The 27,843-nt window shown below is 35.6% G+C and overlaps 1 protein-coding gene across 2 annotated transcripts in view; it reads left to right on the top strand.

Moving 5' to 3' along the window:
- The window catches only part of VAPA (VAMP associated protein A), a 39,704-nt gene extending 12,770 nt beyond the window's left edge, over window positions 1-26,934 (top strand). The window contains exons 2-7 of one of the 2 annotated variants that reach the window (XM_004742701.3): window positions 7,660-7,812; window positions 11,840-11,943; window positions 12,428-12,508; window positions 18,434-18,568; window positions 22,822-22,995; window positions 26,167-26,934. In XM_004742701.3, coding sequence (XP_004742758.1) covers window positions 7,660-7,812; window positions 11,840-11,943; window positions 12,428-12,508; window positions 18,434-18,568; window positions 22,822-22,995; window positions 26,167-26,325 — 806 coding nt within the window. In that variant the 3' untranslated portion in view covers window positions 26,326-26,934. The remainder of the gene's footprint in view (window positions 1-7,659; window positions 7,813-11,839; window positions 11,944-12,427; window positions 12,509-18,433; window positions 18,569-22,821; window positions 22,996-26,166) is intronic. The other variant, XM_004742702.3, reaches the window with a different exon arrangement.
- Window positions 26,935-27,843: the final 909 nt, after the last annotated feature.

Below are 27,843 nucleotides of genomic sequence, written 5' to 3'. Positions count from 1 at the left end.
AATGGGGATAATAAAGTGTCTAACTTGTAAACTTGTTATGAGGGACGTAATTTGTTCAGCGTTCTTGATACATAGTGCCCAATAAAGGCTTGCTGTTATGAACACTTGTTAGCACTATTTTTACTATTACTGCTACTGCCATGCTACTATAATTGTGGAGAATCTTAGTAGATATTCTGTATATTGTACAGTGTATATTCCACATGCGTGATTATTTTAATAGGACATGTATTCAGCCATGTAATCTTTATCTAACTAGAATACTGTATAATCTGATATAGCTGTTAATTTGCTAAAACCTATGGAAACATGGAAGTGTAGTCATCACCTGCTTTGCTACAGCTGCATTATTTATGTGTTTGAGCTAAGCATCCAGTCTTCCTCTTTAGAATTTTTACTATTCTGTTTCAATAAAGGTAGGATGAAGGAGTAAAAATGTTATTTCATACATATTTCTGATATTTTTTATTTTGTTACATGTTCATTAGAAAGAATCCAGATGATTATTCAAGCATACTTCACTGCATGTATAGCGAACAAGTAGTATTAAGCAGCTGTTATGACTTAACAGTCTGTGTTAATTACTCCATTTCATTCAGGAATGAATTGACTATTTCTTCTTAGGGAGTGTATAGTTTAGTTGGATGAGATAAAACATGTACATAATAAAGTAAGTGAGAAGTGTTCTGAGAGAGGTATAGAGTATGTGCTGTGGGAATGGTATGGTCAGCCATCTTTCTTCTCCAAGATTCATGCCACTAACTGAGTCTGTTCCCCATAGCCAAGAACTCAGAAAGACCTTGTCAAGAACTGAAGGGTCTGAAAATTGAGTGTACTATAATTTTATGAATATTGGTAGAGTATATGAGATTCCTGGGTTCAGAGACCGAGGACTTTATTATTCATGACAGTGTATGTAACATGAGCTTTGTATTTGCATTGATTTCCTTTGCCCCCTCCAGGAGCAACACATGGATTTAGTTCAGACAGATGCTTCTCATGTAGTGGGTTTGCATCATAGCTGAGAAGCTGTTGAGTGTAGGAAATCTGAGTCTTTGCTAGTGGGCTGCATGGAAACTTACCTGTCCTTTTTTTCCTAGAGGAAGACCTTATCTTTATTATAAAGGACAATAAGAAGCCTGCTTTTTCCTCAGGAGAGAGGCATTGTTTTCCAAGACTATTCACTCTTTAAATACATCCTTGACAAGATAATCTGGATGAAAGCTCCAGTGCCTCCACGTTGAAAACATGCAGAAATGCTGGAGACCTGTAGAGAAATATCTCCCATTTGGACTCGGAGTAGCTAGCCTAAATGGATGTCTCAGAGTTCATGAATTAATGTTCACGTACATTGCCTTTTTATTCTTAAAGCTGCATCTCAGAGGCCTGTTCAGTTTCTGAAATGCTCTATGCTGTAGACTACTGCTTATCGTGAATTAAAACTTGATTTTAAGAGTAAGCAAATACTGAACTCAAATTGATATGCATGTTGGGGTGTTTAGGAGTGGGTGTACTGATGTCTTCAGCTTATTTTGCATCAAAAATAAGGTGGATGGACAGAGATGGATAAATAGGTTATAGTCTCAAATACAACAAAATGTTAATTGTCCAATCTAGGTAATAGATACATGATTGTTTACAATGATTTCAATTTCTTTCTTTCTTTTTTTTTTTTTTTAAAGGATTTTATTTATTTATTTGACAGAGAGACACAATGAGAAAGGGAACACAAGCAGGGGGAGTGGGAGAGGGAGAAGTAGGAGCATTCCTGCTTCATTCAAGCTTCCCATGGAGCAGGGAGCCTGATGTGGGGCTCAATCCCAGAACCCTGGGATCATTACCCCAGCTGAGCCAAAGGCAGATGCTTAAGGGCTGAGCCACCCAGGCGCCCCAATTTCAATTTCTTTGTATGAAAATTTGCAATGAAATGTTGGGGGAAAAGCCAAGCCAACAGCTGTCTTCTATTCTCTCACCCAACTCAGTTTTTGTAACTAGACTCACCTTGGCATTTCAAGAAAACTTGAGTGTCAATTCATATAAAAATGTAGATAGATGACAACATTTCAAAAACTTGTCAGTGTGGTTCTACTTTCAGCTCTTTTAAGCGTTATGAGCTTCTTTTTAAAATTGGGGATTTGCGGGGCGCCGCTGCCTTCGGCTCGGGTCATGATCTCAGGGTCCTGGGATCGAGGCCCGCATCGGGCTCTCTGCTCAGCAGGGAGCCTGCTTCCCTCTCTCTCTCTCTGCCTGCCTCTCTGCCTACTTGTGATCTCTCTCTGTCAAATGGATAAATAAAATCTTTAAAAAAAAAATTGGGGATTTGGAGATTAAGGATCCCATTTTTAGAAGGTGAGCCAATGATTTTAGAAGGAAATCATTTTTCTGCTTGCTAGCATTTTAGGTATATAGCCTGAGTATAAAAGGCATTTCATGCAGGAAAATTTTTTAGATAAAGGAAGCAGACTAGTCCCACCTGGCACATCCTTCTAGGTAGCTGTCCTAAACTTTTACTACATTTCTGAAATTTTAGTTTGCAGGCTTTTTAAAATTTATGTCCAGATTTTTTTTTTTTTTTTTTTTCCCACAGAGACCATATTTGTGTCTGTTACATTTCTGATTTTCAGAATTTGGGGCAGGGCATAGGGATTTTGGCTTATTGGCAAAGCAGTTGTGTTGGAATTAGGACACAATACTTAGTGACAGGAAATGTTATGGCTGCCTAAAAGGCTAAAGGAAGAAACAACCCATGTAATTATAAAAGGTAGGATTAGTTTGATTATAGTTTTTTTGTTGTTGATGAGTACAGTAAGTATCATATGGAATTTTCTTCTTATGTGGAATACTATTATATACAAACAGTGAGATTTCATCTCTAACCTAGGAAGTATGTATGAAATGGTAACTGGTGACTAGTATACTATTAGGTAATCTTAAAATGGACTATTTCAGTGATTGTTTCTAAATGTTAAATTAAGCATTTGCGTTAGACAACTGGCAGGATTTTCCTCTGCTTAGAGGGATTAAGGTTTAGATGCCCTCAAAAAGTACTTGTTTTTTATATAAATTGCTTCAGATACTTACTTTCTCATCAAAACTGCTTCTCACTTTTTTTCAGGTTTTTTTTTTTTTTAAGGATACATGAAGAATCAGCTTTTCTAAAAAATTGTTGTTTTGCATAAATGAAAAATATGTATGGTTTATAGAGTTACCAAAAAGTTAAATATCGATGTAATCACTGCCTGGGACAAGAACTAGAGCTTGGCTAATCATTTTAAAAATCTTCCTTAGGGGCGCCTGGGTGGCTCAGTCGGTTAAGCTGCTGCCTTTGGCTGGGGTCATGATCCCAGAGTCCTGGGATTGAGTCCCACATCGGGCTCCTTGCTCAGTATGGAGCCTGCTTCTCCATTTCTGTCTGCCGCTCTGCCTGTTTCTGCGTGCTCTCTCTCTCTGACAAATAAATAAAATCTTTGAAAATCTTCCTTGTACCCTCCCAGTTACTCTCTCTTTCCCTGCAGAGTTGGTCCCTATACAGTTCCTTGTTTTTCTTAATGGTTTAACAACCAGAGCTTTGCAAAGGATAAGTTTTCATTAAGTCAAGCAGGAGATTACTGATATAATGCAGTGGTTTTTAACTCTATTGGACAGGATGTCCCATTTTTATATTTTACATTCTTTAATGCCCACTTTACCATGTCAAAGTTCATATATGATATTGCCTGTCAGCATATGGTTTTAAAATTTTAATATAATGTCTTAATTATAACATAAAGGAGAAATAAAAAGAAAACTGATAATGACCTAAGCATTTCAGTGTAAATATTTGGGCATCACTACTACAAGAGGGAATGAAGTAGCCAGATACTTGTAACCTTCCTAATAACAAGTAAGTTTGGATTTAGTAGAACACAACAGTTATCTGAATAGGCCTGACTGGTTTTCTTTAACATTTTGACTTAATAAGAGCAAAATAAGAAAGTTTATGCATATGGGTAGAATTGTGTGTGTCACAAATCTTGATAGAAGTGTGTTGTGATTCAAGTATCATGAGTGGCATTGCAGTTTGTACAGTAATTTTCTGTGATGGTAAACTTAACCTTTTCAAGTTTTGGAGGAAAGAAAACAGATTTTTCCTTTTTCACACAATAGATATATTTCTGGAAAGATTTTCATTAGTATGAATTCCTGGGAGGGGTTATTTGAAAATTCCATAGGATGAGGGCATGATACTTGTATGTGACTGCCCAGGCATTGCAGAATGTCTAACATCCTGTTCATCCCTGCACCCCCCCTCCAATGTCTGTTCCCCCCAACCCCCCAGGAGGGAACCTGATGTGGGATTTGATCCTGGGACTCCAGGAGCATGACCTGAGCCCAAGGCAGTCACTTAACCAACTGAGCCACCCAGGTGCCCCTTGCCAGGTCTTCTTAACCTGAGGATTCAGGGATCTATGATATATGGTAGCTTTTTTGTTGTTGTTGTTGTTAGATTTTTCTTTATTATTAATTATTCAGTAATAATAAGCGCCAGCTTTATTATATTATTCTATTAAACGTCAGCTTAATACTGCAGAAAATTTCAAACCCTTTGACAACCCATTCTTCCTTTTCCCACCCAGATTCTTGATAAAGAGCTCTTAAAGTGAAGACAGGATCTCTAGTCTCTCTCGGATGAGACTTGATCAAGTAAAGGTGAAGCTGTGTGCATCTTACTGTACAGTGCTTGCCCAGGCTCCTTTCATTGTCCAGGTCCTGGAAGACTCTTGTCATGAACGGTTTCTTCACAAAGCCTGCACTGCCTACCCGCCCCCCACACTGGCCCTAACCTCTCTATTGTACCCTTGCCCCCCCCAAAGTCCATGTAAATTTTTTGTGAGTATTTGGCTATTTTGAGGTATAGTATATAGCTTTCATCAGATTCTCAAGGGGTTCTGTGACTCACAGAAGTGGATCAGACGTTTCTTTCCATGATTTCTTATAACAGTTAAATCTGGTTATTCTTAAAGGAATGCTTTAAGTGTGAGCTAAGTTTCCATTTTAACCTGGAAAATAGACCCAGACTCTGAGCTGTTTGCTGGGATAGCAGCGCATACGATACTTTGGTAGAGGGACACAATGGAGCTGAAAATTTCAAATTCAGATGTTAGGTGGGCTACTCATTTGTTAGGTGGGTAGTTTCTTTCACATTTTACTGGTCAGGTCAATATATTCAGTTAAGAACTTTGTTTTAAATTTGTGGGCTTTTTTCTTTAGAAAAAAAGCCTTTTATATCTTCATCTTTATGTATTCACCAGAGGCTAAAAAATATCTTTTTAAGATATTTAGATATTAGATATAAAATAAAGATATTTTTACATCTTCATCGGAGGCTAAATGAAAAAGCCTCTTTTATCTTTTTCTTTAGATAGTTTGCATTTTTGTGTCACAGCCACAATCTGTTATTAAAGATTTATAAGCTCAGGCAATATAAATTTTAAGTACTACTTCAGAATTCATATGTTGTTGGAAATTGACACATGGTAATTTTCTAAATCACTTTTAAAAGTCTGTTATTTTACCTTATTTTGGAAAACTGGTATTTTCCTCAAATTGAGGTGATTTAAAAAATTGAATTTAAAAAATCTTACATAAGTATGTTATGAAAAATAGGATTGTTCAAAATTAAAGTATTGAGAAAGGTTTCTTTTGTCATGTTTCTAAGAAACTGTTTTCTTATCCATGCTTCCTGCTAATGTTGAAATAGCCCTATAAAAATTTACACGTTCTTAAATATCTCTAGTAATTTATGAATTTTGAGAATGTTAAGAAATGGAATCTGTATATCTTTTAAGACTCCTAGTTTCATCAGTAGTTTAAAATAATGTCTCGGGGCACCTGGGTGGCTCAGTGGGTTGGGCCGCTGCCTTCGGCTCAGGTCATGATCTCAGGGTCCTGGGATCGAGTCCCGCATCGGGCTTTCTGCTCAGCAGGGAGCCTGCTTCCCTCTCTCTCTCTGCCTGCCTCTCTGTCTACTGTGATCTCTGTCAAATAAACAAATAAAAAATCTATAAAAAAAAAATAATGTCTCTACCCAATGATATTGTGGGTTCGAGTGCAAAATGAACAGATTACCCTGTTCCTTTTACCTCCTATGCTGTTGTATTGGTGGAGTTGCTAATTAGCCGCTTGTGGAAAAATGCAAGCATTTGGTATTGAAGAAGTAAAGGGGGTAAAATACACAAATTGAGTCATTAAGGTTACCATATAATTAAAGCAGCCTGTTCAGAAGATCATACTTTGTATATATATTTTTAAAAAAATAGTTGATTTAAACAGCTATTTTTCGTTAATTTTTTTTGTAGCTGTTTCTCTGCCTTTGTGTTTTCTACTGTTGTTTTCTCCCTCTTAAGAGTTCCAAATCTTTGTTGGAAAATACTTCACAACTTAAATTTTGAGTGTAGAGTAAGATCATTTCATTCCTTAGGACTTGGAATAATTACCTTTTAACACCTTAACTTTGAAATCTTTTTTCCTTGGCAGATCTGTTTGTTTTCATCTCCTGCACTCTTCTGAATGTCTCTTTTCATTTGACTGTTATTTGTTTTTCCCCTTCTAAATCTTTGTCTTAGACGATTTTCCAGTATTCAGGTAAATGGGAAACTATCTGGTAGAGTTGAAGAATATTCTCAATCTGGGTTCCATGCTGTAAGGTTTGCCTATAGTCATGCTTATTTTTGTTTATTTAAATAAAGATAGTTTCTATAATGTCTTTGATTTTACCCTTTTTGCTTTTAAAAAATATAACTTGAAACTGATTGCTTTGAAAGCCATTTAAAATTGCTTTTGGGTTAGTTAGAAGTGTGTAGTCCCTGCTTCCTCTTGGTGCATACCTTTAAATTTGTATTTTGCCCAAAGTAAAAGATACTAATTTTATTGTCTAAAGTAATTTACATAATGTCTTACAGGCTTTTCTTCAGCCAAGATAAAAAGTGGCTGTAATCTTTCTTTTACCCTCTTTTAAGAAATAATGAGGTTATACTAGTTAGGACTGATTTAATTCAAGTAGGAGTAGATTACCCTTCTGGGTTTTTTGTTTTGTAATCTCATGTTTGGGTATATCACCAAAGTTTAGAAATTTTGTATCTAGAACATTTGATATAGTGCTTATAAGAAACACTTAACAAATATATTAGTGAATGAATTAGACCTAATTGAGGTGTGAAGCAAGAACACTATTGTCACTAGATGTAGTATCTTTAGATAAAGAGATTTTTGCTGTAAAATGGAATTTGCTTGGTAAAATCGATTTGAAGACCTGCACTGGTTTGCAGACCACTGGAAAAATCTCTCTTCAATAATGTCGTAAAAGCACACTCTAAGAATATAGTTGTGGGCTTACTTCATAAATCAAAACTTTTGAAAATACTTTTTATTTGATAGCAATAATACGTGTTCATATAGAAATTTTATACAATATAAGAAGGAATGAAGAAGAAAATGACAGTTATTTGTAAGTCTACCACCTGAAAAAAAATACTGTTAGTTTTTGATACAGTTAGGTGCACAGACTTCAGTATATACTTTAAATAAAATTGAGGGTATATATATTCAGTTTTGAATCCTGGTTTGTATGTGTGAATCCAATTAACATTTTTTTCTGTTTTTGTCTTTTAAACCTTACAGGCCCCTTCACAGATGTAGTCACTACAAATCTTAAGTTGCGAAATCCATCTGATAGAAAAGTGTGTTTCAAAGTGAAGACTACAGCACCTCGTCGGTACTGCGTGAGGCCCAACAGTGGAATTATTGACCCGGGGTTGACTGTGACTGTTTCAGGTAGCAAATCATGTTCTGAATTTGAACGGTATTGGATTCTGATCTTCTTATGTTTATGTTGAATTTGGTTTTAATTAACAGGGTTTCATCTGGAGGGAGGGAGGGAAATAGTTTTTAAGTTATTCTGGCTTGCCTTAGTCCTGTCCTTCGGTTTTCTTTTCCTGTATGCCAGCTGTTGCAGAACATTTCATACCCTTATCTTGTAGTTGAGGGTATCTGTGGTCAATTTGTAAACAATAGTTGTTATTTTAAATATTTTATATCCTTTATTTCTACCACTCAGTACCATATTCTCTGCCCTTATTATTTTATCTTTGAAATATGACATCATTTTTGTGATGGATCATTCTTTTCAGATCTCTAGCTATTGTTACATGTTGCATGCAGCTATACAAGTGTATTCCAAGTCTTAAAAATGTACAATGCCTATTTTTTGCTGATTGTAGCAAATTAGATGAGTGTTTCTACTTTTCATTATAAATGCCAAAGTTTAGCTTTTTGGCTCCCTTTTGGTTTACTTGTAGTCCAGGGAATATGTTTGGTTCACTCTGTGTATGGATTGCTTACCCCTGCTATGGGGTCTGTGCTGTTGCTGTAGTTAATGCCCTCTATAAACTTCTTTCTTCATCACACTTCCCAAGACAGTACTTCTTAACAATATTCTGATATAGCTGAGAAATAGCAACCACATATGAGAACATATCTTAATTATGGGAGAACTTCTTAGGCTTCCCACAGAGACCATTTACTCTTAATTTTCTAGCAGTTGTTCTTATCTCCCACTCACTGTATGTCCTGATAACAGGTGGAGCAGGAACACACGTGGACTTCTCTCAGCTCAGAATCTCTAGGGGCATGGCCCCAGCCATGTATATGTTTAAAACAACAACAGCAACAACAACAACAAAAAATGTCTGGATGGTCCTGATAAGTATTCCTAAGAAACTAATTCTTTATCAGTTTTGTGGCTTTTAAATCCACAGCAGATTAAAAACAATTATATAAAGAGTGAGAACCTATAGCAAGCCCAGGGAGAGTACTTAGAAGCAGAACTTGACTGCAAAGGTATTGAGGGACTTACTGTAGGATTCTGTGTGACCCTGAATCCTCAGGGTCAGTAGGATTAGCCAAAAACTGAGAGCTAGTTGGCCCTAGAAGAAATGTTTTTAGTGAGTAACGTGATATGGTGGCCGGGTAGGAATGTGTTTGTGTTTGTCCAAGTTCATGGGAAAGATGGATGGAGAGGAAGATAAAGCAATGAGTACATGCATTCTGGAAGTTGCCTTCTAAATCTTTAAGCCTTTTAGCTAAGTTGGAAGAAAATAGAATTATTTCTATCCATGTGGTTAAAAATAGTTTCTTGGTGCATCTAGTTTGACCCTTAGGAATCCATAAAACTATTCAGAATGACATTATCTTGGAAGTTTCTAAACTGCTGAAGTTCTGTTGTATTATTATTTCTTAAAAGTTTGAATTGTGCAGGTTCACTTAGATGTGAGTTTTTTTGGGATAAAGACTATACAGTACTGTAAGTGTATTTTCTCTTATTACGATTTTTAAAATTTATTTTCATTTTTTTATTAGCATGTACATGAGCAGGGGTAGGGGGGGCAGAGGGAGAGGGAAAAGCAGACTCCCCACTGAGCAGGGAACTCGATCCCAGGACCCCCAGGATCATGACCTGAGCCAAAGGCAGATACTTAACTGATTGAGCCACCCAGGTGCCCCTCTCTCTCTCTTTTTAAAAGATTTATTTATTAATTTGAAAGAGAGTACCTGAGCAGGGGAGGGAGAGAATCTCAAGCAGAATTCCTGCTGAGTGCAGAGCCCAATGCAGGGCTTGATCTTAAGACTCTGAGATCAGGACCTGAGCTGAAACCAAGAACCTCAGCCAACTGAGCCATCCAGGCACCCTTCTCCATTATTTTTTTGTTTTTTAAGATTTATTTATTTGAGAGCACGTGTGTGGGTAGGAAGAAGGGCAGAGGGAGAGAGAGGAGCAGAATGCATGCTGATCCTGGAGCCCAACATGGGGCTTGATCTCATGACCCTGAGAGCACATCTGAGCCCAAATCAAGAGTTGGACAGTCAACCAACTGAGGCATCCAGATGGTCTCTCTTACGATTTTCTTAACATTTTCTTTTCTCTAGCTTACTTTATTGTAAGAACACAGTATGTAATATGTACAGTATGGAAAATATGTGTTAATCTGTGGTTTGTGTTATCATTAAGGCTTCTGGTCAGCAATAGGCTATTAGTACTTAAGTTTTGGGGGAGCCAGAAGTTACATGTGGATTTTCAACTGCATGTTACATGTTAAGTCCCTGTGTTGGACAGAGGTCAACCTGTACTTTCCAAAACTGTCTTCCATAAATCCCTTTTGTTGAGCATCTGCCATATTAAAATCCCCAGACACATTAGTTACTGTTTCCATAGCCAGCCTACAGATGCTTCTCCAGTTAGCATTTAGCTCTTCAGTTTTTAGTGTATTGAGTTTCTTTATAAGTAGTCACTCAAACTGTGCTTCCTTTCTCTAGCAACTTTTCCTTGATTGACTTTGTATTACATACTCCTTTCTTTTTAACTTTCTCTCTTTAGCACTTAGTTTTGTGGGTTCTTTAAATTTGGCATATTTATATATATTTTTAAGATTGTTTAATTCTTATATGGTCTGCAATAACTTAGAATATAATTGTCCTAAAATCACAATCAGTCATGTTTTAATTTTTCTTCTTATTCAATTCCTACTGATGACCCTGCAGTGATGGCTTAGTGAAGGGCATTAATGGACATTCACTGGCCTTCATGTGGATTCCGAAGTATTTATCCTGTGCATTTTTTTCTGCTTTGTATTTGCCCCTTCAAAAATGTTTTTAGCCATGATGGGAGTTATGGACATCTCAGATACACTTAGAATAGGATTTTCTTACGTAATTGCTATTTCTCACATTTGCTTAATTGCATTTGTCTTTTTGAAAGTGTTGATGTACATGTATAAAAGATATATCTTAGAAATAATTTACGTATTAGCAGGGGAATAATTTGTACAATACCATATGTATATATATTCCGTGTAACTGTAGATTTGTTCTTACAGTTTTTGTAATATAAATTTAATAAAAGTTTTGTATCCCCTCTAGTTACAAGGAACCCCTAAAAATCCTCTTTTAAAGGCTACTGAAAATCTTGAGTGCTTAGAAGAATTTGAATATAATTGCTGGGATGCTAGAAAATTTCTGGAAATGATCAGAGTATACCTCTTCCTTGTATATATATATATATTTTTTTTTTTTTTAAAGATTTTATTTATTTATTTGACAGAGAGACACAGTGAGAGAGGGAACACAAGCAGCTGGAGTGGGAGAGAGAGAAGCAGGCTTCCCGCTGAGCAGGGAGCCTAATGTGGGGCTTGATCTCAGGATCCTGGGGTCATGACCTGAGCTGAAGGCAGACGCTTGACAGCTGGAGCCACTCAGGCGCCCCTATACTTTGTTTTCTTAGAATGAGATTTAAACAGATTGATAAGCTTCTTGAATAAATACTTAAAATCTATTTTTGAAAAATTAGTTTTATTAGAACACTAAAATGTAGTGAGTTTTGAAGTTAACTTTTAAATTCTCCTTTATGTATCCCTGTTGTCATTCTAAAAGATATTATCACTAAATACCAAATGAAGCCTTGTATTTATAACTAGTTTTAATAGATAGTTTACTAGATTTTAATCTGAGTTTATAGGTATTATAATAGTTAATGTTGGCAACATTTTGAAAATTTTCCCAAACTTTAATTTAGAGGAGGTAGTCATAGATTTATATTTATTTTTTAAGTAGCTGTTTATTTTGTGGCTTGTTAAAATAGTTGGAAACCATAAAGTTGATTCTGGATCCTTAATGTAACTAGTCCAGGATTAGGTTTCTTGAACCCATCCTGGATTTTTAATAAGTTTGCATATTAGTCAATTAAGCAGTAGGGATGATAAGCAAATGCAGAAGAAACAAAGCAATGTGTTTTTTTCTTCTTATTTAGTAATGCTACAGCCTTTTGACTATGATCCCAATGAGAAGAGTAAACACAAGTTTATGGTACAGACAATTTTTGCTCCACCAAACACTTCAGATATGGAAGCTGTGGTAAGTATAGCGGTGGAATGGAATTTATTTTGAGGGATGTTGTTGAAAATGTGGGTTTTGTACAGTCCTTATTTGAGAAAGCTAATTTTTAATTAAAAAATGTAAATCTGTTAATTATAGATAATTCTGACTTAATTTCAAGATTGAAAGAATTTTGAAATAGTATTTCTTAGAAACAGTTTAGAAATGCTACTGTGAGGAAGAAAGCCCTCAGTCTCTAGAGATGTTAGTGTGATTTTTAACAGATGGTGATAGTAGGTTTCTTGAGGATTATATACAAAGTTTTGTGGTATTGCCAGATAAGAGGGGTAGGGTTGTCAGTTCAGAGTGCTGCTCTGTGTCCTGCCTGAGCCACAGACTTCACCTCTGCTCCAAACAGCCTCAGTGTCCCCTGATTGAAACCTATTGGTTGTCCCTTGAGGTGTGAAACCTATTTGTCACAGTTAAACTTTCTCTGTCTCATGTTGGTTTTGTTTGTTTTTAGTGGAAAGAGGCAAAACCTGATGAATTAATGGATTCTAAATTGAGATGTGTATTTGAAATGCCCAATGAAAATGATAAATTGGTAAGTAGGAAAATGGGAGAAGATTGGAGCTATTAAGTTCTCATTTACTTTGAGATTAATTTTGCTTCTGTTTTTGGCCTTTTGGGAATGTGTGACAATGCTGTTCCACATTTTAAGACAGTGCTTACTTAGGTTTAAAAAAAAACTTGATGTGCTTTCTTCATTTGAGAATATTTTGTCCACTCAAGAAGAAAAATACTTTCAGATACAGTCTTCATGATGGAGAAGAACCATTTAATTCTCCCAGTTTTTTTTGCCACTTTTAAGTAAGTTCAAGTTCTTTAGAATGAGACACACACATGCATAAATATAATTAAATAATATGCATAAACCACTTTTTGACAACTGTATACCCATAGCCTGGGGACAAAAGATTTAATTTACATAGACAAGCAGTTTATTCCAAGTTTGTCTATTCCCAGGTATTTTGTTTACTGTTGATTTTGGTCAAAATCCATCTGATTTTATTTCTTAGTAAATAATTTCTATGTTGCTTTTTGATTAATGTCAGGCAAATACAATTTGGAAGACTGAGGAATATATGTGTACAGTTCAGAAAGTTGTCTGTGAATGTGTAGAATGAGTTGTGGTCACTTACCCTATTTTGCAATGCAGATTTTAATCTTTCTATGGTTTGTTGGAGGGACTTGAAAAAGCTAAGTAGGTTTTTCCTTTTGGTGACTTAATATATAAAATAATACAGGTAAATAGAAATGGTGAGTACAGTTAGGTTACACTGACATGACTGTTGCCTTGATCTGGAAGCCATTTGCCCTCTTGAAAAAGAAATTCACAGATTAGATAAATACCTGTGCTCAATTATTTTGTTATTCTTTTAGAATAAGCTGAAATGAAAGAGTCCCTGAGTGGTAATTTTTATTGTGTCTTTTAATCCCCTTTTAAAGGAATGTTGAAATATTTGCCAAAAATAAAAAATGTGAATGAATATGTTCTTACTAGAAAGTGAGAGTTCATTGGCATATTGATGCTTCCCAATTGGAGTTTACTTTCTCTTTTGCCTGTGCTGCCAGAAAGCTAATAGCTTGCTTAGTTTAGTTAAGTATGCCATTTAGATATAAAAAAGGGAAAAAATGTTTTTTTTCCTTGGCATGTGAACTCTGAGTATTTACTGTCTTAACTTTCAAATATACCATATACCTGTGTTAGGTATCATGTTGTACATTATATCCCCAGGACTTAATTTGTGTCATGATTGGAAGTATTACACCTTTTGACCACCTTCAGCCAGTTCCCCCATGTTCTTTTCCTTTGCCTCTGGTAACCACAGATCTGATCTCCTTTTCCATGGGTTTGTTTTTATTTTTTATTTTTTTTAGGTTCTGCATATAAATGAGATTGTCAGTATTTGTCTTTCTGACTTAACTTCATTTAGCATAGTGCCTTTGGGGGTTCATCCATATTGGCACAGATGGCAGGATTTCCTAACCGGAACTTCTGTATTCATTCAATTGGTCCGTGGCCACTTAGGCTGTTTCCTTGTCTTGGTTATTATAAATAGTGCTGCGGTGAATATAGGGATGCAGATAACTCTTTGATGTAGTGTTTTCATTTTCTTTGGATATATTCTGTGAAGTAAAATTGAGTAGAAATACATCTGGATGTTTTCTCACTTAGGGTTATGTCATCTTTTGCGTTTCTTTAATTAACATGGATAGAGCTGTGACTGTCTTTCATCTGGACTTCTGTTATACTCTGTATAGCAGACAGTTTGAGATTATACTCTGAAAAGGGTTCACCCAAGTATCTGATATTATTGATTAAGAGTAAAAAAACCAAACTGGAAGTCTATGGAAATGATATTGCTATGATAGTTGTGCCTGGCCATTTTAAGCACCCCATAGAGGAGAGTAGCAGGTGTGCCTACATACAGGTATGGCACCTAGTAATCCATGAAAGCGGTTTTGGGTCTGCTGAAGGGCTTGAATAAATACTGAATGGAGTTTCTGGAGTCCTATACCATGGAGCATGAGCAGAAATAGTTTGGCCCTGGAATCTTTTCAGAGAAAGTATTATTAGGAAGCCAAAGTCTGTTCAGTATAATTTCAGAGTACACCAGAGACTGATTCTGAGCCTAGATGAACGAGTTACAGAGTGTATTTCTGTTAATTGAACTACTTGGGCTTGTGGTGTAGTTACTATCTGATTAAATGGTAAGGAATAAGTGTTAAAGATAATGATTTTTAAAAAAATTTTTATTTTTTATAAACATATAATAAAAAAGATAATGATTTTTTAAAAAAATTTTCTGTTTAAACACTTAGGAAAGTACAGTGAACTCCTGTGAACCCATGACCAGTTTTAATAATGATCAGTTTATGGTTAATCTTAATTCATCTAACCAGCCCCCTCACTTTTCATCTCACTTATTGTTGTAAGGCAAAACAAGATAGAATTTTATCTGGAATTGTTTTGATATATATTGCTCAAAGATAAGAACTTTGAAAAAAGGAAAAAATTACTGACAATACTATAATTAAGCCTTTTATTTTTAATTTACATTCAATTAATTAGCATATGGTGTATCATTAGTTTGAGAGGCAGATTTCAGTGAATCATCAGTTTATATAACACCAAGTGCTCATTCCACCATGTGCTCTTCATGCCCATCACTCAGTTGCCCCGTCTGTCTATCCCTTCTTCCCTCCAGCAACCTTCAGTTTGTTGCCTGTGGTTAATAGTCTCTTTTAGTTTGTCCCTCTCTCTGATTGCATTTGGTTTTACTTTTCCTTCCCTTCCTCAGTGCTCCTCTGTTTTGTTTCTTAAATGCCACATATGAATGAAATCATATAATTGTCTTTCTCTGATTGACGTATTTTGCTCAGCATAATACCCTCTAGTTCCATCCATGTTGTTGCAAATGGCAAGATTTTATTTTATTTTATTTTTTTGATGACTGAGTAATAGTCCATTTGTGTGTGTGTGTGTGTGTGTGTGTGTGTATACACCACATCTTCTTTATCCATTCATCTATCGATAGACATCTGGGCTCTTTTTATTGTTTGGCTATTGTGGACATTGCTGCTATGAACATTGGGGTGCATGTGCCCTTTTGAATCACTACATTTGTATCTTTAGGGTAAATACCCAGTAGTGCAATTGCTGGGTCATAGGGTAGCTCTATTTTTAACTTTCTGAGGAACCTCTGTACTGTTTTCCAGAGTGGCAGTAGCACTTTGCATTCCTACCAACAGTGTAAGAGGGTTCCCCTTTCTCTGCATCCTTGCCAACAAGCTTTTAAAAGCTTATAATATTAATATCAAACTATGTAGGCAGATTCAAATTTGTCTCACAGATGTCATTGAAAGATTTTTTTTGCAGTTCGTTTGAATTGAGATCAGAATAAAGTCCACATAATCTATAGATTCCTTGTTTTTCTCTTTCAGATTTTTATTGAAGAAACTAAGTTTGTCCTGTAGACTTTCCCTGTAGACTAGATTTGCTGATTACATCCTTGTGGTGTCATTTAATTTTTCTTGTTTTGGTATATTCTAAAGTTGGATCTAGAAGTTTGATTAGATTTTGATTTATTTTCACTGGAGGCAGGGGAGAGGCAAGACTGCTTTGTAGGTGGTGATAAATTCTTTTCAATATATGATGTTCGGGTTTTTTTTGTTTTGTTTTGTTTCTTTTTGTTTTTTTGGTGAAGTTAGTGGTCATTGGTGTGCAGTGTGTGAATGAGTGGTTCTCAACCAGGGGTAATTTTGCCCTTGAGGGTACATTTGTAAACGTCTGGGGACATTTTTGGTTGTGACAACTAGGAGGGAGAGGTTCTAAAGGCATCTGGTTGGTAGAGGCCAGGGATATTGCTCAGCACTGGCAGTGGGTAAGACAACCCTCACAATAAAGAATTATCTGCCCCAAACATCAATACGGTCAAAACTGAGAAACTAGTTTAGATTCATTAATTTATTTAGGATTGAGTAATGTTATTTTGTCATTCTTACGTTTATTAGGTATAATGTTTGTGTTGAGAGAAATTGGGCTTATGTTAACCACCCCATCCCACTCTCTCACTCCTGCTCCCAGGTCCTCCTTTACCCATCTTCCCCACAAAAGGAGTAGATAGGCGTGTAATTCAATTACATTAGGTAAGTGTATCTTAACCTATTTGAGGTTCTGGATCTTTTTAGGTATGCTGTTAGTGTTGAGGTATTTACATGTTCTTAAGAACTGTAGAAAAGGATATGTTACTATTTTGTTGATTCTTCAAGTTTTCAGGACCTTGATACTGAACATATAAAGAAAACATTGAAGTTTTTGGTTGTCAGGGTAAAAAGGATGCCAGGTCTAGAAGTATAGTGGTTGAGTTCTTTTAAAATTTTTATAATTTAAAGAAATCTTTTTTTTTCAAAACAGTTCTAACATTTTGAATCGTCATTAGAGCGGGCTCTTTTTGGGAAATAATTCTTTGATTTGCATCATAGATGGAGTGATCTAGGATTCCAGGAGCCCCCCCCTTTTTAAATAAATGGAGGTACTATTAATAATTATTCCAAGACAGCAAACATTAACTAATACTGTTCTTAAGCATACTAAAATTCGCGGTCACTCTTGTCCTAGGGAAGCAGCAGATCTTTGGATATATGTCAGTAAATTAATGGCCCATAGAGTCTTCAGTTGAGTTGTGTTCAGCACTAGTAACAAGTGCCGCTCAGCGTGTTCCCTAGGCTGTTGAGAGCTGGAGGCAGATGATACTGAAGTGTTGACTGCTCTATTTTTGCAAAGTTGTATTCTTGGAATTATTAGCTCTTTTTAGTTACTATCAACTCTGTATTATGAAATCTAATGTGTATTTAGTGGTAGTGTTTTTTTCCAGGATTGAATGTGGTTTTAATTAACTTGTTATTTTATGGTGTTTTATCACCTGTTTAATTCTTTGTGTTCAATTAAAAAAAATTTTTTTTTGGGTTTATTTTGAGGCCTCTGGTTCTACTTGAAATTTTCCATATTTCTTAAAATATATTGCATTTCATTTATGCCCTCCATCCTAATGTGTGTTGATGACATATTTTCTAGGAAAAAAATACCAATTTATCTTAATTGATGGGTTGTCAACAAGGAATTTCAGTGGTCTTATGTATACAAAGAACCTTTATGATTAAATATATGCATTGTTTTGTGTTGAGACAAGGAGCAGATTGGGGACAGTGCCTTATTAAGTGAAATGGAGTTCTCATAGTTTATATACATTGACCTGAATATCACTAAGTGTTATTTTAAAGGGTGTATCAACATTTTGGTATCCAATTATTTTCACCTGTATTAAAGGAATTTGCGAAGATAGGAAGAGAACTATGGAGAAACTGATACACTAGAATGTTACATGCATCTTTAAGTTTATTGGTCCTGGGAAAGGGTGTCTGTGTGTGTGGTGTGTGTGTGGTGTGTGTGTGGGTGTGTGTCTGCATTTGGGGGTGGGTGTTGTTGAGTATAGGAGAGGCTTATAAAGTAATGTATTTGTTGAATCTCAAGAGAGAAAAATTCATTTAACTTAAAATTGTTCAGGTTGAGTATTACCAAAGGTAAGAAAATATGAAGTGCTTGCTTTTAGATATTGACAAGCATTGATTAGCAACAGAAATTAGAGCTACAGAATTAGAACATGTTCATTTTAGGACAGCATGAGGTGAGCATAAATTTAATAAGATTTATACATTAATTAGCATAATGCAAATTGACCATAGTGCATATTGTTTGGGAAATAATATAAAAAGCTATGAAAACTTTTGTACTTTTTGCTTTAACATAGTTATTATTAGTGTTATATCTTATATATAATATATTTTTATAGAATAAAATGTGAATGTCTAAGAGCCTAATGATTTCTATGTTAGTCATTCCCAGTACATGCAGGAGAAATCAGTTTGATGTGAATCTGAGAATATGTTTCCCATGCCATCTCAGGGTATAACTCCACCAGGGACTTCTCCAGCTGTCACTTCAATAAGCAGCATCAACAACACAGTTCCAACAACTGGCAGTTTTAATACGAAGAATGATCCCAGGGGACTCAGTGTGTTCAAACAGGAGAAGCAGAAGGTTTGTTTTAGGGAGCTAACAGCTATAGGAGTTTTCTAGTGTTACTGGTTATATTAATGTAGTTTACCTAGCACATATATTATGAGTATATTATATGAAGTAGATAGAATTGAAATTTTCAGCTGTGTTTAAAAAATACAGTAGAACACAGATCACTTAAAAATCAGGCACAGACACTATTCTCTGTTCTAAAAAAGCAAATTGAGCACTTAAAAATCTCAGCAGTGAGCAGGACAAATTAAGAGTGAACATTATGAAGTTGGTATGATTTTTTTCTGTCATTGGGATTTTGGGAGCATTCTTTAAAAAAGGAGTTAAGAGCTTATTTGAATAGAGTAGCAGGTATAGCAATAAAGGTAGGAGCTGGCAAACATTGATCTCCAGGCAAGTATTTGTTCATATATATTTTAAAAAAGATAAATGGAATTATTATTTTGTTATCAAACACAGATAATGGTAACCCCTCTTTAACTATAATTATTATTTACAGTGCCCCAGGGTAGGAGAATATGTGGTTAAACTCTAAAGGTCTTATGTCATAGTTGAACTTGTGAGTGCATATGCATGTGCATGCATGTGCACATGCGTGTACATGTGTGTGCTTAACATTCACTTAAGATGACAGCCTGTCAGTAATGACTTCTGGGTGGTGTAATGGGTGCTGTATGATTCCCTTTACCATTTTTTTGCTTACTATATACTTGAGGAACCCTACAGTTTGAACAGTTTGCTTATACTTTGATTTAGTGTTCCAGAGAATATGTAACTGAGGGTTAAAAAAATTTGATCTTTATCTAAATGTCTGATACTTTCATTTTAGTTACTTATTTCTGGGACTCATGATTCTACAGAAACAGTAAATTGGTTTTTTAAGAGTGAAATGAAGTCTCTAGTAACCTTGTTTTTCAAATACTATCTCTTCCCAGGTCAAGGCCTTAATTATGCCTATAACAATTTCATGCCGCAGCCCTTAGTTTTAGTCATAATTTCCTTTATAGACTTTAAAACATCTTTTTTGAAGATTTTATTTTTGAGTTACCACCCAATGTGGGGCTTGAACTCACAGACTTAAGATCAAGAGTAGTATGCTCCACTGACTGAGCTAACCAGGTGCTGCTCTGCCTTCATGTTCATTTATATCCTTTACTCATTATAGTCACAGGAATGTAGCCTCATACTTCTGTTCCTTAGCTCAAGGCTTGTCCTTCACAAGACATTATTGCAAAAACCTGTTTTGCCTTACATTTTGCTTTGTCCCTTCTGTTTTCAATCCCTTGCTCTGTTTCCTAATTACCCCCAACAGGGATAATTTAGAATATTGGAATTGAAATTCTGATGGTTGTTAAAGAAGAATAAAGAAGTAAGTTCAGTTTATGGATGGAAAAGGATTATTGCAGATAGGCTAAATAATATAAAATAGTGGAAAATGTACAAGTTGTGAAATATTTTTTTGTATTGATATTGTGGCCTTGACCTTCCCATTTACTCTAGTTGCAGTGTAAATTTAATGTAATACAGTGTTACTATTCATCACTTTCTTAAGAGTCACAGCATGTTGAATCCCTCCAGTTTGCTTATTTCATGGTTCTCAGAACAACTGCTTTCCTCTTTCTGGACCAGGCTAAAGCAGCTCTCAAGAAGGAGCTGTTTTCCTGGAGCCAAACCTCAGTAACGGAGCTCCTGAATGGAAGTATGCATTTAAAGTCCCAGCAGCCTTAGTGTTCCCTTCAGACTTTTCAGATGGTTACTATATGCATGACTCAGCCCCCTGCCGAACTCCCTCTTTTATCCCCCAGTTAAGTTAGGTTATATATGCTTATACTTTAAATATACACAAATAAATTAGATTTCATTGCATCTTCTATGTATGTTGGCTGGTTTGTAGGGAGCCTAAATAGTACTTGACAGAAGTGTACTCCCAAGTAACTTGTTTCATGTTTGCTTGACTCACTGTTGAAATGTGTTTTTAAGCTTCACTGTATCTTTTGCATTCTAGCCTTTATTTATGTTTATGCTTCACAAATTGGTTATGACATTTCCTTTTTGTTATAAAAAATATAACATTAAGAAAAATTTCAGTGAAAAAGAAAAATCTAATTCTGTCAACCATAAGAATATTTGTTGACATGTTATTTAAAATCCCAAAGAGTGGGAAGCTACCCATGAAATGTCTAAAAAGAGTGAGATTGTTAAGTAGTTTTGTTTACACACAGAATAGAATATTTAATGACATACCATGTCACTTAAAATGATAATTAAAAGATGAACATACAAATGGATAAAGAAGAAAATGTTAGTGTATGCTGATTTTATAAAATGTGCATATGAGAAAATATTGAAAGTAATACATAAATAACACTTGGGTTGGGTTGATGAGATGGGTAGTTTCCCTCTGATAATTCTGAATTTTCTGGAATTTCAAGAGTTCATTTAAAAATAAGCTAATTGTGAGGAGTTTGATTTTTCATTTTTGTTTTTTTTATCTTCACTTGTTGGCCTCATGTATCGCCTCTTGATTTTTTAGTCAGCTTTCTCGTTTTGAGTATATATTTTTTCCAATTTCATAAGCAGAACCTGAGGATTCCTTAGTTGCCATATTGTTGACTGCTGCTTTCATCTTTATAGAGAAAGACCGTGAGCTGCTCTCTTTTTACAAATTTGGCTTGTTCTAGGTCTGATTGGAGCACACTTGAAAAATCATTTTGAAATGAATTCTAATTACTGTTAAGAGAAGGATTAAGAAAGAATATTAATGGAGAGCAAAATATATTTGAAACAGATTTTTACGGATAGAGATGGAATTGCTCAGAATAGGGGAAGATAGGGTGAAGAACAAGAAAGCTAGTAAGAGGACAACTCAGAGAAAGAAATTAGAAGCAGGCTTCTTAAAACTCTTCACAGCTGAGAAGCTTCTGAAGAAAAATGAAAAAATCTGAATGTTGACAGTCAAATAGTGTAGTGTTGTACATTAGAACCTCATTATAACATTACCGTTTTTACATGGGTGTAAGCATGGTGATGAAATCACATTCCGTTCATAAGAGGTACTAGTTTTGCCCCTTGAACTAACAGTTATTTACACTTAATATAAATTTGGGACTTGAGATGGTGTGGTAGATGTGTAACCCATTATTGAGTACTGTGGAATGCCATGAGGTTGATTTTGGAAATGTTTTTGTTAGAAGTTTATATCTGAATAAAGCAGTTAAAAATAGCATTAAATTTCTAGCAAGTAAATTTTTAGTTGAAGAGATGACTTGTTGCACTAATACTATTAAGGTGTAGGTGCTGGTATAAATGACATTCAGGTAAGGACATTGAAGCACTTTAGACCACAGGCCCTGGGACACTTACTTAGGCACTGCCCTAGATATTTATCTATATTGGATGGGTATTGGTAAGAATTGCAGTTTTAGGGCTCACAATTTTAAAAGGGTCCAAGTATTACCATGATTCTCTATGGAATTTCATGAATTAAAGCAAACAGTGTTGGTGATTTGAAAGAATTATTTATGTATGAGTTGAAGAACATGTAATTAACTCCCTTACCACCTCCTTTTTTTTTTTTTTTTAAAACCATGATATGTTTATGTTTATTATTTCCCTTCTATGTTTATATCCTGGGTATTTTTCCCATTAGTAGAAGTTAGGTTTTAAGTTTTTCTTAGGTAGTCTTATAATATCATTGGAATTATTACTATAATATCCCCCTACCCCCACAGAATCTCATTTGAATTACAGAATCAGAGCACTGAAAATGACCATCATATTTGGATTTTGGTTGGCGTCATTCAGCATACTTTCATTGAATAACTACTCTTGGCCAAAGTGCTGGGTTTTGGCACTGATTTTTAGCACACCTATATCCACAAACCATAAATACAGAAAGGAATGACTGTTGCTTTCCCAGAATTTGAAATACTGTAGGAAAGAACGTCAGAAATACATTATTGTATGATATATGATAAGTGCTATGGTAGAGGTAAGTGTGAAGGGTTTTGGGAGTAGAGGGAGTGGGGTGCTTTTTTTGACTTCTCTTTCTGACCTTTATTGATTTAGTCCTGCCAAAATTGTTCACAGATGACTGTAACCTTGGGTAGTTTTAAAAAGTTCTTATTAATGAAATCACAACCTCAGAATTTCTATTTAAATGATTTTTTGGAAAAGAAGGGTATGGAGTTTCAACTTGAATTTGTTTAAAATCTAAAGGAGATTTGGTCAGTTAAAAAAGTGCCACTATCTTTGTAATACAGAATGATCTGGAACCTAGCAAAACTGTTCCACTGAATGCCTCTAAACAAGATGGACCCATGCCAAAACCACATAGTGTTTCACTCAACGATACCGAAACAAGGAAACTCATGGAAGAATGTAAAAGACTTCAGGGAGAAATGATGAAACTATCAGAAGAAAATCGACACCTGAGAGTAAGTTGTTTTTGAAGATAAGTTGATTTAAATGAAGGCATAAGATGTGTGAATATTATTAGGCCATGTTATCTATCAGTTTTTAAAATTTACCCATGGTCAGTTCTCGTTTTCCCTAATTTTATTATGTCTTAGCTGTTGCTCCCCACTGTTGCCTCTAGTTTTACAAAGGCTTCTCTTTGCCTGCAAGTTCCTTTCCTAGTAGATGCCCTAGTTTTTTGTGATCTAGCTGGTGGCATTGCTAGCTTCCTCTCTTGTTTTTTACATTTTTATAGCCTTTACATTTTGTGCCCTAGTCATATGTCTTGCCTTAAATGGTGCTATCCTATATAGCGTAGGGACATACGTGGCTGTTGAGCACTTGAAATGTAAGTTTGAAGTGACATGTATTGTGAGTGCAAAACACCCGATTGATTGCTTAGACTCAGTACAAAAAAAATACTTTTTTTTGTATTATTACATATTGAAATAATATTTTGGTTATATTGGATTGAATTTTATTATTAGAATTAATTTTACCATTTTCTTTTTACCTTTTAATGTGTTATTAGAAAATTTCAAAGTAAATGGGTGGCTCACATTGGAAGCTTATTTTTATATTGGACAGTTTTGGACTAGAGTATCCTGAAGAGGTCTCTCTGTTAATGATCTCTTTTTTTGCTTTAGTTTGAGTTCTTCCTTCTGACTGGATCGCTGTGAAATCCCATTCCTACCCTTATAAACCCATTATACATATATGATTGTCTCTTGGTTCCTTGGTTCTTGTCATCTTTTCAATATAACCTTTTCTAGGGCTCTCGCCTCCCAGAAGAAAAGAAATATGGTTTTGGAATGCTCTCTCCTTAGTTTCCATGAAACCTCTGTCATCTTAACTGCTCCTGTCTGTTCGAGGTCTTTCTCCCTCTAGTGGGCGGTAGTTCTTTAGAGGCAGGGACCTGTGCTCATTCATCTTTGCATTCATAGTACATGCGTATAGTAGTCATTCATACATTTGGGTGAATAAATGGATGAACTGGTGAATGAGGACTAATTGAATACGTGTGGGGTTTATTAATAATTTGTCTTGACAGTAATTATTTCAAGACCCGAATACCTTTAAAGTGCCGTCAAAGTAGATGATACAAAAATATACATGAGTAAATAACCTAAATTAAGGGGCTTAATCTACATTTGATTCTTCCATCTGTTAAATGTATATAGAAACTACATATACTCTGAATCACAGGTACTGTATCTTGAGTTGATCTGTGTTGAAAAAATTGTTTATCTCTTCCTATTTCACAGTACCCCTCAGAGGCCCTCAGCACCTCTTGGGATAGTGGAAAGATTATCTTCATTTCACACTAATATCCATACACCATAGATTTTTAAGGATGCTCTTTTTGTTACTTCTACTTTATCTACCATGACTTTCATGGCACAGTTCTGTTCTTTGATAAAGATGGGCTTCTTAGCATGACAAAAAACCACTGTTTGTTTCTTGGCAGGAGAGGGAGAAGTGGAAATGGTAGGAATGATGTAAGTAGGGCAGGGCTGGAATATAGGAAGAGTGGACAGGGAGAGAGGTGAGATTTGGGTGCTGGTATCTCCTTTTTATTTATTGGCTGATGTTTTGTAGGAGATATTATTTGAAAGAGTGTTTTGCTGTTTACAAGACAAAAACAAAAGAACCTTGAAGGCCATTGGCCTATAGGATCAATTTCAGGTGCTTTATTAACATTTCATGCACAAGACCCATCATAAATTCACTGTTCCTTTTTATTCCTTTAGTCCCGTGTTTCTTAATTCAGACTGTTCATCTGAATCTCCTAGTGAGCTTTTTAAAAATACGGGTCCTCTCCAGACCCAGCAAATCAGAATCACTAGGAGTATTGTTTAAAGTTCTCGATGGGATTGAGAATAATTTTTCCTTCACATAGGACTAATGGAAAATGAGACTAAAAAACCCCACCAACCCTCAGAAAATCCAGTAATTGGAAATAAAAAAATAAGACCTGAGGTGGATTCTTTAATTCATTTGGCATTAGAAGCATACTAGAGAAATCAGTGTGAGAAAATAAAAATGAGCTTGCACTAAGGAAGTAAAAATCTGTCCTGTCATTCATCTGGTTGGGATGTTGGACATAGGTAAAGCCAGTTGCCTAGGTAATAGGTATCAGTATTTCCCCCAGGATCACACTGAGACTGGTAAAGTGTCATAACAACCTTCTATTTTGAGTGACTATTGCTTTCTTACTGAGAAACTTTGTCCCGTAAAATCACATTGTCAGAAACTTTGCTGTGTGAAATCATACTGGTAAGAACTGAGCAGCAGCTCACTCTTGTCTAGAGGATCTGAGTCACTGACACAGAGAAGCAGCGTCCCTTTCCAGTCCAGGGGCATAGCCTCTGATGGGGGGTGGGGGGGTGGGGGGGCTAGTTTCTGTATACAACATTCTATAGCTGTTGTAGTTTGTTGTTTTTCTGAAGAAGTAGGATTAGGCATCTCCTTTGTAGTCAAGACCCAGTGCTGACCCTTCCACACATGGACCTCCTGCTTTGAACTCATCAATACGCTTGCTTTTTAAATTTTATCCTGAAATTCCCCTTTTTTCCAGATCCTGTAAAATTCCTGTTCTTTTCCTTCGGCCTGATACTCCCTGTGCTCGTGCTGTGTGGGCACACTGGTTGCAGTGTGTCCATAACCCTGTTGGACCACAGCTTTGCTCCTGGTGGTCTTTGGTAACAGTGTAAAGATACCACGGGCCACCACGGAAATAAGTGCATGCATAGAGCTCTTCCTTACTTAATATAGTTTAGTGACATTTACCCCTTCTGTGTCACTATATCCATATCCAATTTTTCACTTTTTTAGGAGTACATTTTTCAGCTCTCGTTTTTAGAATCGACATTATTGAGGTATAATTTATATTCCATTGAAGCACCCATTGTGAGTGTACAATTCAGTCATTTTTAGTAAATTTGTAGACTTGTGCAGCCATTACTAGACTCCAGTGTTTGAATGTTTCCATCAGCCTAGAAAGTTATCTTAATGCTGGTTAGCAGTTAATCCCTGTTCCCACTGCAGCCATGTGCATGCTGATCTGCTTTCTGGCCATAGAGCTGTAGCTTGACAGTTTGACTGTATGCATATTTGTTTTTAAAACTTTTTTGTGCATATATTTTTTTCAGGATGAAGGCTTAAGGCTCAGAAAGGTAGCACATTCGGATAAACCTGGATCAACCTCAGCTGCATCCTTCAGAGATAATGTCGCCAGTCCTCTTCCTTCCCTTCTTGTCGTAATTGCAGCCATTTTCATCGGGTTCTTTCTAGGGAAGTTCATCTTGTAGAGTGAAGCATGCAGAGTGCTATTTCTTTTTTTTTCTCTTGACCAGAAAAAGATTTGTTTACCTACCATTTCATTGGTAGTATGGCCCACGGTGACCATTTTTTTTTGTGTGTACAGCGTCATATAGGCTTTGCCTTTAATGATCTCTTACGGTTAGAAAACACAATAAAACAAACTGTTCGGCTCCTGGACAAATTGTATATTACCAGATCATCACTAGCAGATGTCAGTTGCACATTCAGTCCTTTATGAAATTCATAAATAAAGAATTGTTCTTTCTTTGTGGTTTTAATAAGAGTTCAAGAATTGTTCAGAGTCTTGTAAATGTTATTTTAATAATCCCTTTAAATTTTATCTGTTGCTGTTTCCTCTTGAAATATGATTTATTTAGATTGCTAATCCCACTCATTCAGGAAATGCCAAGAGGTATTCTGTGGGGAAATGGTGCCTCTTACAGTGTAAATTTTCTCCTTTACCTTTGCTAATATCATGGCAGAATTTTTCTTATCCCTTGTGAGGCAGTTGACTGAGTTTTTCATCCTTACAATCCTGTCCCATGGTATTTAACATAAAAAAAAAAATAAAACTGTTAACAGATTCTTGCTCGATAGCTTGTTTGTGTGTCGTGTCATTAGGCGGGGGTTCCAGGGAGTCCACTGAATGGTAATTTGAAATTTTTGATGCATAATTTTATTTTGCATTGAAACCCTTTCATATGTTACAGTATTTATAGTTAAAAATCCTCATTCTCTTAAGGAAAGGGATTGATAAAATTTTAAGCTACTTTTGATATTTTGGAAAATCACAGTTTGTCCTCAAGATAATATAAAGAAATCCCATGAGAATACAAAGACTATAATTTTAGTCCATTTATATGTATGCCTTATGGCTCTGTTGCATTTGATTCTTCTAGTATATTCTCAAGGAAGACTTACTCTCCTTGGTTCTAGTCCAGTGCTTTTTAACCAGCCTAAGAACTTTTATTTTAGAACATTTCCTAATAATAGTTTAAAAGTAGGTGTTTTTCCTGCTCAATCTGACATTCAAAGTAAATTTCTATTATGGAAATTTGGAATTAGTAAGTCTTAGGAATTTTCTTTGTGGAAAATGACTTTATCCTTTGCAGATCTACCTATTAATGTGAAACATTTTCAGTATAAATACGCATTTTGAGGTCTGATTCTTTCTGGCACTTGGTCTTATGTCTTCATTTATTTCACTTGTACTAGCATAGAAAACTTTGGAATCAGAGACAGTATATTCAGTTTTTCTACTAAGGGCAGTCCAGTGTAAGTGACTCTTGATTCCTGAAAATAGGTGTTAGTTTTGTAAAAGATGCACTTCTTTCTGAAAGGGAAACTAGACTTTGGGACTTGATGCGGTGAAGTGTGTTAGGCCCAGGTCTCTGTATACATTTTATAAACAAGTGAAATACTCCTTAAAGTTCATTTTGACTGTGTTTTGAGTTTGTCAGGCCACATGTAGTGTGTCATTGTATTCTGTGGTATCTTATAAAACC

The sequence above is a fragment of the Mustela putorius genome, unplaced genomic scaffold, assembly GCF_011764305.1.
Source record: "Mustela putorius furo isolate JIRA1106 unplaced genomic scaffold, ASM1176430v1.1 tig00003858_pilon_pilon_pilon, whole genome shotgun sequence".
Taxonomy (NCBI): Eukaryota; Metazoa; Chordata; class Mammalia; order Carnivora; family Mustelidae; genus Mustela; species Mustela putorius.
This window is presented reverse-complemented; position numbering and strand designations above follow the sequence as displayed.